This window comes from Callithrix jacchus, chromosome 7 (assembly GCF_049354715.1).
Source record: "Callithrix jacchus isolate 240 chromosome 7, calJac240_pri, whole genome shotgun sequence".
Classification (NCBI taxonomy): Eukaryota; Metazoa; Chordata; class Mammalia; order Primates; family Cebidae; genus Callithrix; species Callithrix jacchus.
Window position 1 is genome coordinate 62,457,738 of NC_133508.1, and position 15,003 is coordinate 62,472,740.

A 15,003-nucleotide genomic window follows, 5' to 3' on the forward strand; every position below is an offset into this window, starting at 1 on the left:
GTTCTGAGCATGGGGCTGGTTACCCATGAAACCAGCTGTCTCTGTCAGAGAGGATAGCAGGCTTTGGGACCAAGAAACTGCAGCGTGGGAGCCAGGCACAGCCTGGCGCTGTGGAAGGCAGAGGAGGAAATGTGACCCAGGAACTGAATGCCACAGACCACGACAGTGAGGGCAGGAGCACAAAGAGAGTGGGTTAGTGAGCCTGGAAGGAATGTGGCTCTTCCTACAGCGCCGCTGGGGTCTTTGAGCATGAACGTACCCATCTAATGAGCAAACTCACTGAATGTACCGTGTGGGGGTGGGGGCGGGGGGAGGCTAAAATAGAAGAAAGCTGCAAAGTGCTGGAGAGCAGGAGTCAGAGGAGAAAGAGGCCCATTCTGCCCATTCTTGCTGGAGAGGGGCTTTGCAGAGGGCCTTGCCTGGGAACGGTGAACTGGGAAGGGGCCCAGGGCTTGAACGCCAGGGTGGGGATTCTGGTTTGCCCTGGGGGTAGGAGCAGCATACACCACATATTTTAGGGGTTGAGCAACATAGCCCTCGGCTTCCAGATGTCAAGTCGGATGGGGGCTAAACGTGGGGGACGCGACGAATCGGGCCCTGGGATCTGCAAAGGCCACCAATTCTTCCCGGGGGCACAAACCTCTGCGGGGGCGTGGCCTCGAGGGAGGGGCGTGGCCTCGGGATCCGAGCGTGCGGCCTCCAGCGCCCCGCCCACTCAGGGGCTGCGCTCGCTTCGTCCCCGGGCTGGACCCGCCTCCCGAGGGTGCGCGGAGGCGCGGCTCGGTGCGCAGATGCGGAGGGAGGATCGCTTCCGGGGGGCGGATCAGCGGAAGTGAGGGTGGTTGAGGCTGGGCGGCCCACGGTGGAAGGAGGGACCGTGAGGTGAGAGTCCCGGAGCTGGAGCCTGAGGTAGGAAAGGTTCTAGGGTGGCGCGGAGGCGGGAGCGCGGCCTTCCAGCCCGTTAGTAGTCTACGTGCCAGGTGCTGTGTGGAGCCCGCGTCTCCTGTTCCCGCGCGAGTTCTCGCGGGAACCGTTGCTGTCCCCCTCACTTGGCCCCGGGGAAACTGAGTCCCTGAAGGGCAGTTGCTCGTCGGAGTCTCGCACCAAATAGTGACCGAGCCAGATCTGAGGCTTCTAGTTTCGGCCTCCCTGCTTGACGGGCCGGGCTGCCCTGCTGCTTGTTTTGAGACCTGGCCGCAGCTCAGAGGCTTCCGTGCACTCGGGTTCCGGGCCTCTGGGTCCAAGGGCCTCTGGGCAGGCGGCGAGGACTTGGCCGACCTTGGCCCAGGTCCGCGCAGCTGCCGCGGGGAGGTGGGGGAGCGGCGCGCCCTGGGCCGGGCCGCGTGGGAAGAGGGTCCGCGCCGACTCTGGCCGCTGCCGTGCGCGGCAAAGTTTCACTGAGCACGGAGGCTTCCGTGGGGACGCCCGGGACCAGGAGTGCTGAGCGGGGCCCTGCGCTGGGGGAGCTCCGGCTCTCCTGAGGGGGGCGTCTGTCCTCAGACAGCAACGGCAGCCTCAGGCGGGCTGCGGGGCACGGAGATGGCAAGACCCACCGGTGCCGGCGAACCGGGGGAAGATCTAGCCAGTGACACTTGGGGGCGGGAGTGACATCTGAGTTGGTGTTCCCCTTGATTCGTTTATTTCAGCGTGTTGAAGCGCTTGCTGTGTCCTAGGCAGACACCATGCTGTGCGCGGGGATCACAGTTATCCAGTTCCTCTTGCGAGCACTCCGAGGGACAGGCAGGGTGCTCGGGGCGCACAGGAAAGGACCTGACCCTGTCGTAGGAAAGGGACGTGATGCTTGAGCTGAGCTCTGAGGCATGATGAAGAATGAGCTCGGCGAAGCGGGGCTGGTATTTGATGCAGGGCTCAGAGGTGGGGTGTTGGGGGCTGAGCGTCATTGTGGCTGGAGAGCAAGGGGAGAGCAGGAAGGCTGGTTGCGAAGTGTGCAGGCCTTGGTGCTCAGTGAGTGTGGTCTAGAGAGGGCAGAGAAAGATGGGTTTGGGCCTGACTGTGGATTTTATCCTGTTGGCTCTAGTAAGCCAGTTTTAAACGGACTAGCCATGTGATTAACAGCGTGTTTGGGAAGGATTCCTCTGGCTGTGTGTGAGATTTAGGCCCAGCTAGGTCTTTGGAGATAAGGTCAGAGAGGAAAGTGAAAAACACAGAGACATACTGTTAGTGCAGTTTGTGGCTGGCACTGACATTCAGCACAGAGCCTGGCACACAGAGACACTCTAAAAAATTGAACTGAGCCGAGATGGAGCCCACGCAGGAGATGGCAGGACTTGGACGAGGTTTTGGGTGCTTTCCACTGGCATGACCAGAGTGACCTGAGAGAAGTGCCTTTTCCTCTCCAACTTTCTTTCCCCATATGTATCGTAAAGCGAGTGATACCTCCTCTCCCAAGGGTAGAAGACCCTCCACGGGAGGTCTCCAGAAAGAGCTGCTTTGTCAGTCTAGTCTGTCCCCCGTTCAGAGCCTGTCCAGGGTTCCCCAGTGACTTCTCCTCCAGGCCTCATGACTTGACCCCTACTTTGTAGCTTTATCATACTCTGCTCCTCTTCACATATCCTTCGCTTTCCTGTGCTGGGCCTGTGCTCTTGCTGTTTTGTCTTCTTTTCCTACTCCCTGGAAGCTCATTACAGAGCACTAGGGCGGGAGCTCTGACCTCATCTGGCTACCTGCCTAGTGATATTTAGCTTTTGCTAGAAGTATGTATTCATGTCCTATCACTCTGCTGGACAGCGAGTTCCTTGAGAGTATGACTGTGTCTTACTCCTTCCATAGTCCCTATGGTGCCCAGCACAGGGCCTGGCACAAGTGGGTACTGTTGGTGTTTGATGAACAAGTGAATGAACAAGCACACTGATTGCATCTGCTCACCATGCAAGGACTGCTGTGAAGAGCAGTCAGATGTCACCTCACCTATCTGTGAGGTGACCCCTCAGATAGGGTGTCACCCCACCGATCTGTGTTATAACAGTTCATTAAGTACTCAGAAACACCCATTTCACTCATTGACCCTTAAGGTAGCCTCCAGTGGCAGCTTTTCTTGTCCCCTTTTCCAGATAGAAAAGCCAGCGTTCAGAAAAGTTAAATAATTTGCCTGTAGCTACAAAGCCAGAATGTGGCTGAGCTAGGATAAACCTTTTTGGCTCTTTTTGTCTGTAGCTCAAGAGACTGAGATTGGCATGAGCTGCTGTTTGTTCTCCTGTTCTCTCTGATCTCTCCCCTTGCAAGGAAGGGCCCAGCAGTGCTTTTACATCTCATCTTCCAAAATGAATTGTGGGCGTGGATAGGACCTACATTTCGGCTCTATAAGCTTTGTAGCCACCAAAGGGTTCCATTTACATCTTTAGAAGTTTTGCCTCAGGAAACCTTAGATCCTAGGAAGGCTCCTGGGTTTGCCAAGCTCACTAGACAAATCTTGAACAGAACCTTTAAGAGTCTGGACTTAGAGTAAGTGTTGGGTGAGGGCAGCCTCTTGGGCTGGTTTTCTCCCCTGTGAAACATCAGAGAAGCCTTGGTGGTAGTCATGGCTCTGCAGGGCCTGGTTTTGTGGGGCTGGTGTGGTGACCATTGAGTTCCCACTGTGAGGGTTGTTTCACAAGAGGGAAATCTGGTGTTCCTCCAGATGGCCTGATATGAAGGAGTCACGCCTCCTGCCTTCCGGAGCTGCCCTGTGGCTGCCTTGTCTTTCAAGTGTAGGAGCTGCTCCAAATGTCGGGAATGGAAGCCACTGTGGTAAGGGGCATTCCTAGGGCAGGGGTATGGTGGGGAAGGTTGGGTGCTGGGCCTGCTGAAGTACTCTATAAGGTTCTGATACTCTCCAGTTAAGTCCTCCTTTCTCCAGAAGCCTGGAATTGGAACAAGGCTACCCTTTCACTCCCTCACCGTAAGAACCAGTTATGATTCTGGGGCACTTCAGGAGTCAGTGTATGTCTGCCTTTCTGTACAGAGGAAGGGAAGGAAAGCCTGGATTATCTCTACACCCAGCTATTTCCTCTCCCCTTCACTGGCCCTCCCAACATTGCCTGAGCAGCAGCAGGTATCCCCTTGGGTGGCTAGCCAGGGTTAGGCTGGCAACTGGGGAACCTGCCCTCACTATAGTTAAGAGTTGATTTACCCCCCGAGTCTGCCCTGTACCTAGGATTGTGGAATTCAGTCTCCCTGCTAGAGAGGAGAGGACAGGGACAGTAGATGGACTCAGTCTCTGAGGTTGTGGCTGTCTTTCTCTCTTTGGTCCAGACCATCCCAATCTGGCAAAACAAGCCACATGGGGCTGCTCGAAGTGTAGTGAGAAGAATTGGGACCAACCTACCCTTGAAGCCATGTCCCCGGGCATCCTTTGAGGTGAGTATGTTGGAAGGGCAGGAGAGTAGAGGCTCAGAGAGTGCTGCTTCTGTGCCCCAAACCCCTTGGTACTGCCAAAGTAGGTTGTTTCCTGGTCACTTTTCATTTTGTTATGAAATATTTAGTAAGTGCTTATAATAGATCCTGGTCACTGTGCCGTCCTGATTGCATACAAACCGGTGATCACAAGGAACCTGGCAGGTCCCCACATGGGACACTGAGTGTTATGATGTTTGAGTGAACTCTGCTTTTCTTCACCAGCCCTAATGGCTATGTAGCCAGTATTTTTATTTATTATTTTTTGAGATGAGGTCTCGCTATGTTGCCTGGGCTAGGCCTTAAACTCCTGGGCTCAAGCAGTTCTCCTGCCTCAGCCTCCCTAGTAGCAGGGATTACGGGCACAAGCCACCATGCCCAGCTCCACTATTTTTAGTGTTTCTCTGAGGCCATAATTCCTCAGCCTGCTCTTTCTGGCCAATCTGGGCATCCTTTACTGGGGTACTTCGGTCTTACCTCTGTGTCTAGAGATCCTTTAGCACCCACGCTGCAGCAGAGATTCCAGAGATTCCTGCCTAGTCTAGGAATGAGCTCCCTTCTGTGGTAGAAAGCTAAGTAGTATTTATTAGTCCCAGCTGGCTCCCTCTAGGAGGTAATGGCTAAGCACCAGCTCCAGACTGTATGGTTCAGATGTGTACATTTGGGGAGCTGGGACACAAAAGAAATACTTCTGCTTTCTACCCACACAGAGAAGATAGAAATATGTGCATAAAAGGATGTGGGGCCAGGTAGAAATAGAAATGAAGGAGCCAAATCTGTATAAAAGATGCTAAACAGCAAAGTTTTTGTAGGAACTGGATCTGGAATTAGAAGAGGTATCAGGGTTGGTATTAGGGTTAGTAATGGACGTGTGTTGGGGTTAGGGGGCAGGAAAAGCTGTCCCATTATTCAGATTGCTAGCTATCCGTAATTGCCTAAAGGTCCTGGGCAGGAAGTGTTCCTAGCTGCCTCAGAATCATTTAAAAAAAAAAAAAAAAAAAAAAAAAGCCGGGGGAGTGTGGCTGACTCCATGGAGGCTGCTCCTCCCATACTTGGCTATACCCTCATTAGTTCTTTGGCCAGATGCTGGGCAGAGACAATCAAGGGCACAGGCTCTCATAGAGCAGGAATATATGTGAGTAGTATTGGTAATACTAACATTTACTGAGCACACTGCTATGTGTCAGGCACTGGCTGAGTACTTTATATGTATTTACTCATTTAATTGCCAGGAGCAAAGGAGCATTCAGCACTAATCAGGAAAACAAATGGAGACTTCCCCTATTTTAGCACTAGTTCCTGGGTCAGTGGAAGTCCATCTCTGTGTGTGACCTTGGAGTATCACTTAACTCCTGTGAGTCCCAGGTTTCCTATCTAAATGCAGGAGCTATCAATCCTGGATCCATCTATCATACCAAATAATTTGTGGCAGAAACAGTTGAATTTTACTTGTGTGTAGATATGCATTTATTTATTTTTTATTTTTTTTGAGACGGAGTTTCACTCTTGTTACTCAGGCTGGAGTGCAATGGTGTGATCTCGGCTCACCGCAACCTCCGCCTCCTGGGTTCAGGCTATTCTCCTGCCTCAGCCTCCTGAGTAGCTGAGATTACAGGCATGCGCCACCACACCCAGCTAATTTTTTTTTGCATTTTTATAGAGACGGGGTTTTACCATGTTGACCAGGATGGTCTCGATCTCTTGACCTCATGAGCCACCACGCCCAGCCTGATATACATTTATTATTATATTACCTTAAGTATTATTTAAGGAACTCTTACCATTTTTTAAATTTAAGCATATGAAAATATTGAATTATGAAAAGGAAAATAACCTATAATTATACAGTAATAATACAATAACTATTAATGTCTTAGTGTAGTCCTCTCTTTTCCTAGATGAATGTTTTTTATTTTGTTGTAATTACAGTCAACATGATTGAATTGTAATTTTTCACTTTACACAACATCTTTATTCTCTCTTTGGTTGTTGCTCATTTGGGTTGAGGAGCTATTTTAAGAAATCCTATTATGGTTCCTTTTGTATAATTATTTCTTTGTATTTAAATCTAAATATATTCAAATTATCAGGTTTGTTTAAAACAGCATTGCTGTAACAATGTAGATCTCAATTAGCTATACAGGATTATAAAGAGCTAGTCAGGAAAAATTTTCTGTTGATATAACAGGTTGTTGATGACCTTGTATTTTCACCAGAGGGCACAATGGTTTTCGACAATAGCCATCTCTATTAAAAGGTGACTCAGGCCTATCCCATTGAAGACACAGAACTGTTTGCAATCCCACAGACTCTCCTCTCATGCATCTTACCTCTTGTTTTGAGACAGAGTCTGGTTCTGTCATCCAGGCTAGAGTGCAGTGGTAGAATCTCAGCTCAGTGTAACCTCTGCCTCCCAGGTTCAAGCCATCCTCCCACCTCAGCCTCCTGAGTAGCTGGGACTACAAGTGTACACCAACATACCCAGCCAATTTTTGTATTTTTTGGGTAGAGGTTGGGTTTTGCCATGTTGCCCAGGCTGATCTCAAACTCTTGGTCTCAAGCATTCTGCCTGCCTCAGCCTCCCAAAGTGCTGGGATTACAGGTGTGACCCATGCCTGACCAGCATCTGGCCTCTATTAAGTGCTTCTTTCTGTTCCCTCTAGGAAGCATTCTTGACACCCAGTGTTGGATTAGGTACCCCTTCTGTGTGTTGTGCAGTTTTTGATGGGCTTATGGCATCAGTAAATGTTGATAAAATTTGTTTCTCCATAGACCCTGCCCAACATCTCTGACCTGTGTTTGAGAGATGTGCCTCCAGTCCCTACCCTGGCCGACATCGCCTGGATTGCTGCGGATGAAGAGGAGACATATGCCCGGGTCAGGTAGTTGAGGCAGTAGCTGGTCTGCTGAGGAATGGGGAACGTCTTAGGAGAGGTGGCAGGCAGCAAGGAGAGAGGAATGAGAACTGTGGGCCCAGACGGGAGCAGAACCTTACTGTACTACTCTTATAGGATTGGGGGAAGGAATTTTAGGAGCACACTGGCTAGCTGTCTCTAACTGACCTACTTGGTTTTTCCTCGTCCAGGAGTGATACGCGCCCCCTGAGGCACACCTGGAAACCCAGCCCTCTGATTGTCATGCAGCGCAATGCCTCAGTGCCCAACCTGCGTGGGTCCGAGGAGAGGCTTCTGGCCCTGAAGAAGCCAGCTCTGCCAGCCCTAAGCCGTACCACTGAGCTGCAGGATGAGCTGAGCCACTTACGCAGCCAGATTGCAAAGATAGTGGCAGCTGATACAGGTAGGAACCTCTGTGCCAGGGCCAAAATATAGGCTGTTCATTTCCCCTGGCTCTTGGGCAGGATCTGGGTAAAGAAAATGGTAGTCCTTGGTTTGGCGGTACTTAGGTTCCAGGCTGTGGGGTTGTACTGACAACTGGCTAGCCTATAGTGCCTCTTAGATGGTTCTACCAGCCATTTTGGGCTGAATGGTTTGATTAGGAATAAAATCTTCACTTAATTTGTGACCCCAGGCAGAGTCCTTCCCTTAGCCACAAAAACTGACACTCTCTTCCAGGTGTCTTTAAGATCACATCTTACATAAGCCCACAGTTGCCTTTTTTTTTTTTTTTGAGACAGAGTCTTGCTTTGTTGCCAGGCTGGAGTACAGTGGCAGGATTTTGGCTCGCTACAACCTCTGCCTCCCAGGTTCAAGCAATTGTCCTGCCTCAGCCTCCTGAGTAGCTGGGACTACAGGCGCACACCACCACGCCCAGCTAATTTTTGTATTTTTAGTAGAGATGGTGTTTCCCCATGTTGGCCAGGATGGTCTTGATCTCTTGATGTCGTGATCTGCCCGCCTTGGCCTTCCAAAGTGCTGGGATTACAGGCGTGAGTCACCGTGCCCAGCCTTTTTTTTTTTTTTTTAATGTCTTGCTGTGTCACCCAGGCTGGAGTGCAGTGGCACAATCTCGGGTCACTGCAACCTTCACCTCCTGGGTTAAAGGGGTTCTCCTACCTCAGCCTCCTAAGTAGCTGGGACTATAGGGGTACACCACCAGGCCTGGCTAATTTTTGTATTTTTAGTAGAGACGGGTTTCACCATGTTGGCCAGGCTGGTCTTGTACTCCTGACCTCAGATGATCCACCCGCCTTGGCCTCTCAGAATGCTGGGATTATAGGCATGAGTCACTGAGCCCAGCCAGCTTTCCTTTTTTTGGGGACAGGATCTTGGGCCTTGCTCTGTCACCCAGGCTGGAGCAGTGTTGGCTCACTGCAACCTGTGCCTCCGAGGCTCAAGCAATTCTTGTGCCTCAGCCTCCTGAGTAGCTGGAATTACAGGCGTGCACCACCACACCTGGCCAATTTTTGTATTTTTAGTAGAGATGGGGTTTCACCATATTGGTCAGGCTGGTCTTGAACTCCTGGCCTCAAGCAATCCACCCGCCTTGGCCTTCCAAACTGCTAGGATTATAGGCATGAGCCACTGCTTCCAGCCGACTTTGTTTTTTGAAACAGAGTCTCATTCTGTCATCCAGGTTGGAGTACAGTGGTGCGATCTTGGCTCACTGCAACCCTCACCTCCTGGGTTCAAGTAATTCTCATGCCTCAGCCTCCTGAGTAGCTGGGATTACAGGCACACGCCACCACACACAGCTAATTTTTTGTATTTTTAGTAGAGATAGGGTTTCGTCATTGCCCAGGCTGGTGTCGAACTCCTGAGCTCAGGCAATCCACCTGCTTCAGCCTTCCAAAATGCTAGGATTACAAGCATAAGCCACCATGCCTGGCCTTCATTTTCAATACAAGAAATAAACATTCCTGCCACCACCACTGAGACTTACCCTTTTTAAGCACCTATCTTTCCTTTCCTTGTTTCTACCAGGGATCACAAGTGGCTTTACCACTTCAGTTCTCATACTGCTAGTGACAGTGTCCCCAAGGCCCACCCTGCAGAGTGGGGAGTTGCATGACATTATGTTTTGTTGTTATGTTTTCTTATCTCAAACTGTTGGACTTTTCTGGTGGGAGGAAAGCTTCATAAAGTTGGAGATTTCGACCTTAAAACACAGTGGTGGGGCATAGTGCCTCACGCCTGTAATCCCAACACTTTAAATGGGTGAGGCAGGTGGATCACCTGAGGTTAGGAGTCTGAAACCAGCCTGGCCAACATGGTGAAACCCTGTCTCTACAAAAAAATTAAAAAATTAGTCCCAGCTAATTGGGAGGCTGAGGCACAAGACTCACTTGAACCTGAGAGGCGGAGGTTGCAGTGAGCTGAGGTTGCACCACTGCACTCCAGCCTGGGCGAGAGTAAGACTCTGTCTCCAAAAAAAAATGGGTCCATTATGCAGACAAGCCCTGTAACCCACCCCTCCAGCTTTCTATCTGCAGTTAAGGCAGAACCACTGGAAATGAATGGGAAGCCTGCCTTGACCAGAGGCATGGACAGCCAACAGGTCAATATGTCCCAAGATGCTCAGGGCTTATCCTCATGTTCCTCCCATCCTCATTTTTTCACTCTGCATTGACTCAAAGTCATAGTTCCGAAACTTACCAATTGGTAGAACACATGAAAATCATGGTACTCTTTGAAATCTTCATTTATTTAGAAGAATTGCACTGAAACTTTCCATTTATATTTCTTGGCTACTTCTGTCATACGAGAGACAAGCAGAAGTAACTTTTTTTAGAAACAGTTTTTAGTATATTTAGTGGTTTTAAAATATTTTTAGTTTTGTAGAAATGTAGAAATTGGGAAATTCTCTTCACTGAAATTTGGGAATGTTGGGAGGTCTGTCACCATTCTAGTTTTGCTGAGAACATGTCTTCTAGTTCATAGTAAGATTCAAAGGAGCATAGTCAAAAGCACTAGCCTAGTTAGAGAAAAGGACAAATTCAGGCCTTAGCGCTGTCACTGCTGCTTTGGCCTGTAACAAGGCTACCACTCCACACCTATTGTGGAATGGGAGCTTTTAAAAGCCAAGGCCTTTAGGGCTGGGTTTTCTTGCCCTTTTGGAACACTGGAAAAGCCCAGTGCTTCTACATATTTCTGAGCCCCTGAGTGAGCAGCATAGTGGACTGACCCTCCACTGGCTACAGAGATACCATCCTGGCTCTCCCAGAATGTCATGGTGTCAGCCCAGGAAATGAATGTTCAGTAGGCAGGGCTGTGGGGAGAAGATGTTGCTACTGTGTTCTGGCCCCAATGTCCATCCATGCCTATTGTTTTCTCTTTCAGCTTCGGCTTCATTAACGCCAGATTTCTTATCTCCAGGAAGTTCAAATGTCTCTTCTCCCTTACCTTGTTTTGGATCCTCATTCCACTCTACAACTTCCTTTGTCATTAGTGACATCACCGAGGAGACAGAGGTGGAGGTTCCTGAGCTTCCATCAGTCCCCCTGCTTTGTTCTGCCAGCCCTGAATGTTGCAAACCAGAACACAAAGCTACCTGCAGTTCGTCTGAAGAGGATGACTGCATCTCTTTGTCCAAGGCCAGCAGCTTTGCAGACATGATGGGTATCCTGAAGGACTTTCACCGGATGAAACAGAGCCAAGATCTGTAAGTATCTGATGAGGAACTCTGGTGATCTATTTACTCTGAGTTACCCATGGCCAATGATCTAATGCAACATACTTAAATAGTAAGTTCTTAGTAGTACCGTATGTTATGTCATTCATAAAGCTTCCTGACTACCTGCTTGCTAGTGTCTTAGGCCCCAGTTTGAGGAAAGAGCAACACTTTACATTTATTGGGTTAGGTCACCCAAACCAAATATTTGGCTAGTAAGGATCTTACAAGAAGGCTCATCTAATCCAACTTCTGTTCTCGGTGGCTTTACCACTTCATTTCTTATACTGCTAGTGACAGTGTCTCCATGCCCCACCTTTCAAAGTGATGGGTTGCATGACATTATGTTTTGTTTTCTTATCTCAAATTAGTAGACTTTTTTGGTGGGAGGAGAATTTCATAAGTTGGAGATTTCTGCTTTAAAATACAGTGGTCCATTATGCAAGCAAATCCTGCAAATTCAATGATTTGAGAACAAGGCTTTTGAGACTCACCAGGAGTTCCTAAACCTGTCTGTGTATCAGAATTGCTTGGATTTGTTAAAAATACATCTTTAACTTACTAAAGTAGAACCCCAAGGAGTGGAGCTCTAGGTTTTTCCGATGGCGCATGAGGGACTTTGGGGAAAAGCTTCATCTGGCAGAGAAGCCTCAGGGAGTCATCCCATTGCATAGTGGGGTGCATACAATCCACAACTGAATTGTAGTTTCAACAGCTGCACAGGACCACCAGATACCAGAGGAACTTGGTTTGAATGTAAGCTCCTGAGCATTTGAGATTTAGACCTTGATAGCCAGCACCGAGCTTGTGCAGATGTATTTGACTTTTTTTTTTTTTTTTTGAGATGGAGTGCACTCTGTTGCCCAGCTGGAGTGCAGTGGCATGATTTCAGCTCACTGCAACCTCCACCTCCAGGGTTCAAGCAATTCTCCTATCTCAGCCTCCCGAGTAGCTGGGACTACACCACCATGCCTAATTTTTGTATTTTTACTAGAGATGAGGTTTCATCATGTTGGCCAGGCTGGTCTCAATCTTTTGACTTTGTGATATGCCCACTTCAGCCTCCCAAAGTGCTGGGATTACAGGTGTGAGCCACTGCACCCAGCCAGCTCTATTTGTTAATGCAGATGAAAAATTGTTTTAGGGACTGGAAGTGAGGTCTCCTGAGTTGATAAAGTTCCTGTTAAAGGGAAAGTTACTTGCCTTGGTTCCCTTTTTGTTTCCTAGGACGCATTTTCTTCTGAAAACTAGATCAGGCTAAATGACTTTCTCATTGCTTCCTGGCAGTTGACCCATTTGGGAAATCACCATTAACATTCCTTCACTGGCCCTAGTCAGGTTGGTCATACTCACCTGCTCTTTGGTCTTCTATATTCCCAAATTCAGTTGCTGCTGCTTTTGGTCTTTTCTGAGCTGTTTTCTTCTGAACACAATGCTTTATAGTTGTTGACTCTCAAAACTGTCTCTTATTTGCCTTTTGGACCAAATTAGATTCAAGACCTTTACTGCCAGCCCCCTCCTCCCACTTATGTCCTTGCATCAGGAGCTGGGTCAGTGAATAAGAATGGGAAAGTACCGAAATCAGCAAGGTTCAGAAATGTCACCAACCAAATGCAGTCTTGTTTTTGCTTTGAATGTTGAATAGTCAGTCTTGGCCTTTATATTTAGCTTAATCACCAATCAAACACCTTCATGAGGATACACGTATATAAGTTCACTAGGATTTCAAGCAACTATTTTCCAGGTATCTAGGACCCTGTTATATAATGTATCTGATAATTTGGACTTCAGTTTGGAGTTGGTTTTGTTCCCATGAGTTTCTTAAGTGAATGTTTTGCTCTAATTCTGGCTCTTATAAAAACATCATCTCCCCTGAAAGGGAGACAGGGTAGTAGGAAATCCCAAACACACCTTTTCTCCAGAACTATTAAGGGTCAGAATAGCCAAGAGTCATCAGTCACTTCCCTTGCTGACCTGGGGAAATGCTACTATGAAAACATAGGGCCAGAAGGCAGAAGCAGAAGCTTATTAGCCACCAGAGGCCAGCTCTTACAGATTGATGGTCCTTTACTTTACCCACACTTTATAGCTATTTCAGGAACTAGTAAAGCATTCTAGTTAAGAGAAGAGATCTGGAACCAGCTAGTTTGGTTTTGAACTCTGGATTCACCACTTACTTGCTGAGTGACTACTGACCTTGGGCAACTTGTATAACTTTCCTATGCTTCAATTTCTGTATCTGTGAAAGGGAATTGTAGTAGCACCTACCTCTTAAGATTGTGTGAGGATTCAATGAGATAATGTATTCAAAGATAGACAGCACTACCCAGGAAGAAGTACTCAAGCTGTTATTGTGCCTCTAGGAACCGGAGTTTATTGAAGGAGGAAGACCCTGCTGTGCTTATCTCTGAGGTCCTACGGAGGAAATTTGCTCTAAAGGAAGAAGATATCAGTAGAAAAGGAAACTGAACCCTCAGCTCTGCAAACTCAGTCTCATGCTCCTGGAATACCTTCAATAGCTGCCTTCCTCACTGCAGATTTTTCTGCCTCTCAAGGAGAAATTGTCAGCAATCTTGCTGACAAGCTAGAGCTTGGACTGAAAGAGAAGAACTGGATTGTATGTTTCCCAGACTTCAAACCCTAGCAGAAGCTAAGGCCTATGATTTGACCTGAGACATTTGTTACAGGTAATTGTGCAGAATGAAGTGTCTCAGTTTAAAGGGTAGGAGAGAAGTTGTTTCTGGTTTTTCCTTGCCCCTGTGTGAAAATAGGTCCTAAATGACTGATTTACTTCACTGCATTAGACCCTATAATTGGTCTCACAAGACACTGTGCCCAGCTGTCACTCACTCTCAGCAGCTTCCTTGCAGCAGAGCAGGGCTGAGGGTAAGGGGCTCTGTTTGTATACATTTCACAGGGCACGGAAAATCTTATGCTGCTCCATCATAAACCTACACCAATGCCCAGCAATCACCCTCCTCACTTCCTTGTCTAGATGTAGAGGTCAGGCTGCTGAACCAGCTGATACATGGTCTATTGCTGGGAAGCCTGGGCTGTTTTTTTCCTTAAAGATATTTTATATTACTGAACAACCAAGTCTACCCTCCAGGGCCCTGAGGCCTTATCAGTTCCACCGATTAAAAGCGTTCTTTTCCACTGACTTTAAGCCCAGTAGGAAAGAGAAAGGAGGGGGAACGAGCATACCATTGTCTTTCTTCGAGGCCCTTGACTGCTCCTTTGGGTTGAGCCAAGGTTTGTACCTACCACGCCATGCATGACTCAGATGCCCTCAGGTCCCTTTCTCTATGGTATGTATACTTTGTGTGTTTGGGTTGAAGTACTACCTGACATTAAAGGAAGGATTTGGAGAGAGAATGCATTTCTTGTGTCCATCTTTTGAGTTGTGGTTACCCAGTATCCTCCAGGGATATAGGATTATTGTTAATTTTAAGGTGTATGAAGTTAAACAGGCTACTGGCTTCTTCTCTTTCCTGCCCTTCTAGGGGGTTTCTTCCCCCTTTCTGTAGAGATTTTGCCCTACACTCTTTTTTTTAGAAACTGGATCTAGCTCTGTCATGCTTAGGCCAGAGTGTAGTGGTGAGATCATTAGCTAACTGCAGCCTCTAAACTCCTGGGCTCAAGCTAGCCCCCCACCTTCTGGGACTACAGGTGTGTACCTCCACACCCAGGACATTTTTAAATTTTTTTGTAGAGATGGAGTCTTGCTGTGTGGCCCAGGATGGTCTCGAACTCCTGGCCTCAAGCAAACCTCCCACCTCAGTCTCCCAGAGCATTGAGATTACAGACATGAGCCACTGCACTCAGTCCCATACAATCTTAAAAGCAGTTCTTTCAGGAAAATGACCCGAAAGATGACATACAAGATAAAAGTAGAATTCAACATTTAAATTAGGCCAGCCACAGTGGCTCATACCTCTAATCACAGCACTTTGGGAGTTCAAGATCAGCCTGGGCAACAAGACCTCAAAGTAATTTAAAATTTAGCTGGGCATGGTGACGTGTGCCTATAGTTCCAGCTGCTTG

At 48.2% G+C, this 15,003-nt stretch overlaps 1 protein-coding gene and 1 pseudogene across 5 annotated transcripts; one reads left to right on the forward strand and one right to left on the reverse strand.

Annotated features, from left to right (window-relative positions):
• The first annotated feature begins 825 nt into the window (after positions 1-825).
• On the forward strand, positions 826-14,334 carry MTFR1L (mitochondrial fission regulator 1 like). Of its 4 annotated transcripts, none has more exons than XM_002750452.7 (7): positions 826-909; positions 3,638-3,747; positions 4,252-4,356; positions 7,165-7,274; positions 7,478-7,689; positions 10,629-10,950; positions 13,323-14,334. In XM_002750452.7, exons 2-7 carry the CDS (start codon positions 3,724-3,726, stop codon positions 13,426-13,428), a joined length of 879 nt encoding a protein of 292 aa, XP_002750498.1. In that variant the 5' UTR covers positions 826-909; positions 3,638-3,723; the 3' UTR covers positions 13,429-14,334. The 4 variants fall into 4 exon arrangements, with proteins under 4 accessions (XP_002750498.1, XP_008998918.1, XP_008998915.1 ...); XM_009000670.5 differs by having other exon boundaries at positions 10,738-10,950; XM_009000667.4 differs by having other exon boundaries at positions 826-882.
• Positions 845-1,901, reverse strand: LOC144577189 (uncharacterized; annotated as a pseudogene). Its single transcript, XR_013520602.1, has 2 exons — positions 1,776-1,901; positions 845-1,627 (listed from the first exon to the last, which is right to left on the reverse strand). The product of XR_013520602.1 is annotated as an uncharacterized LOC144577189 (transcript).
• Positions 14,335-15,003: the final 669 nt, after the last annotated feature.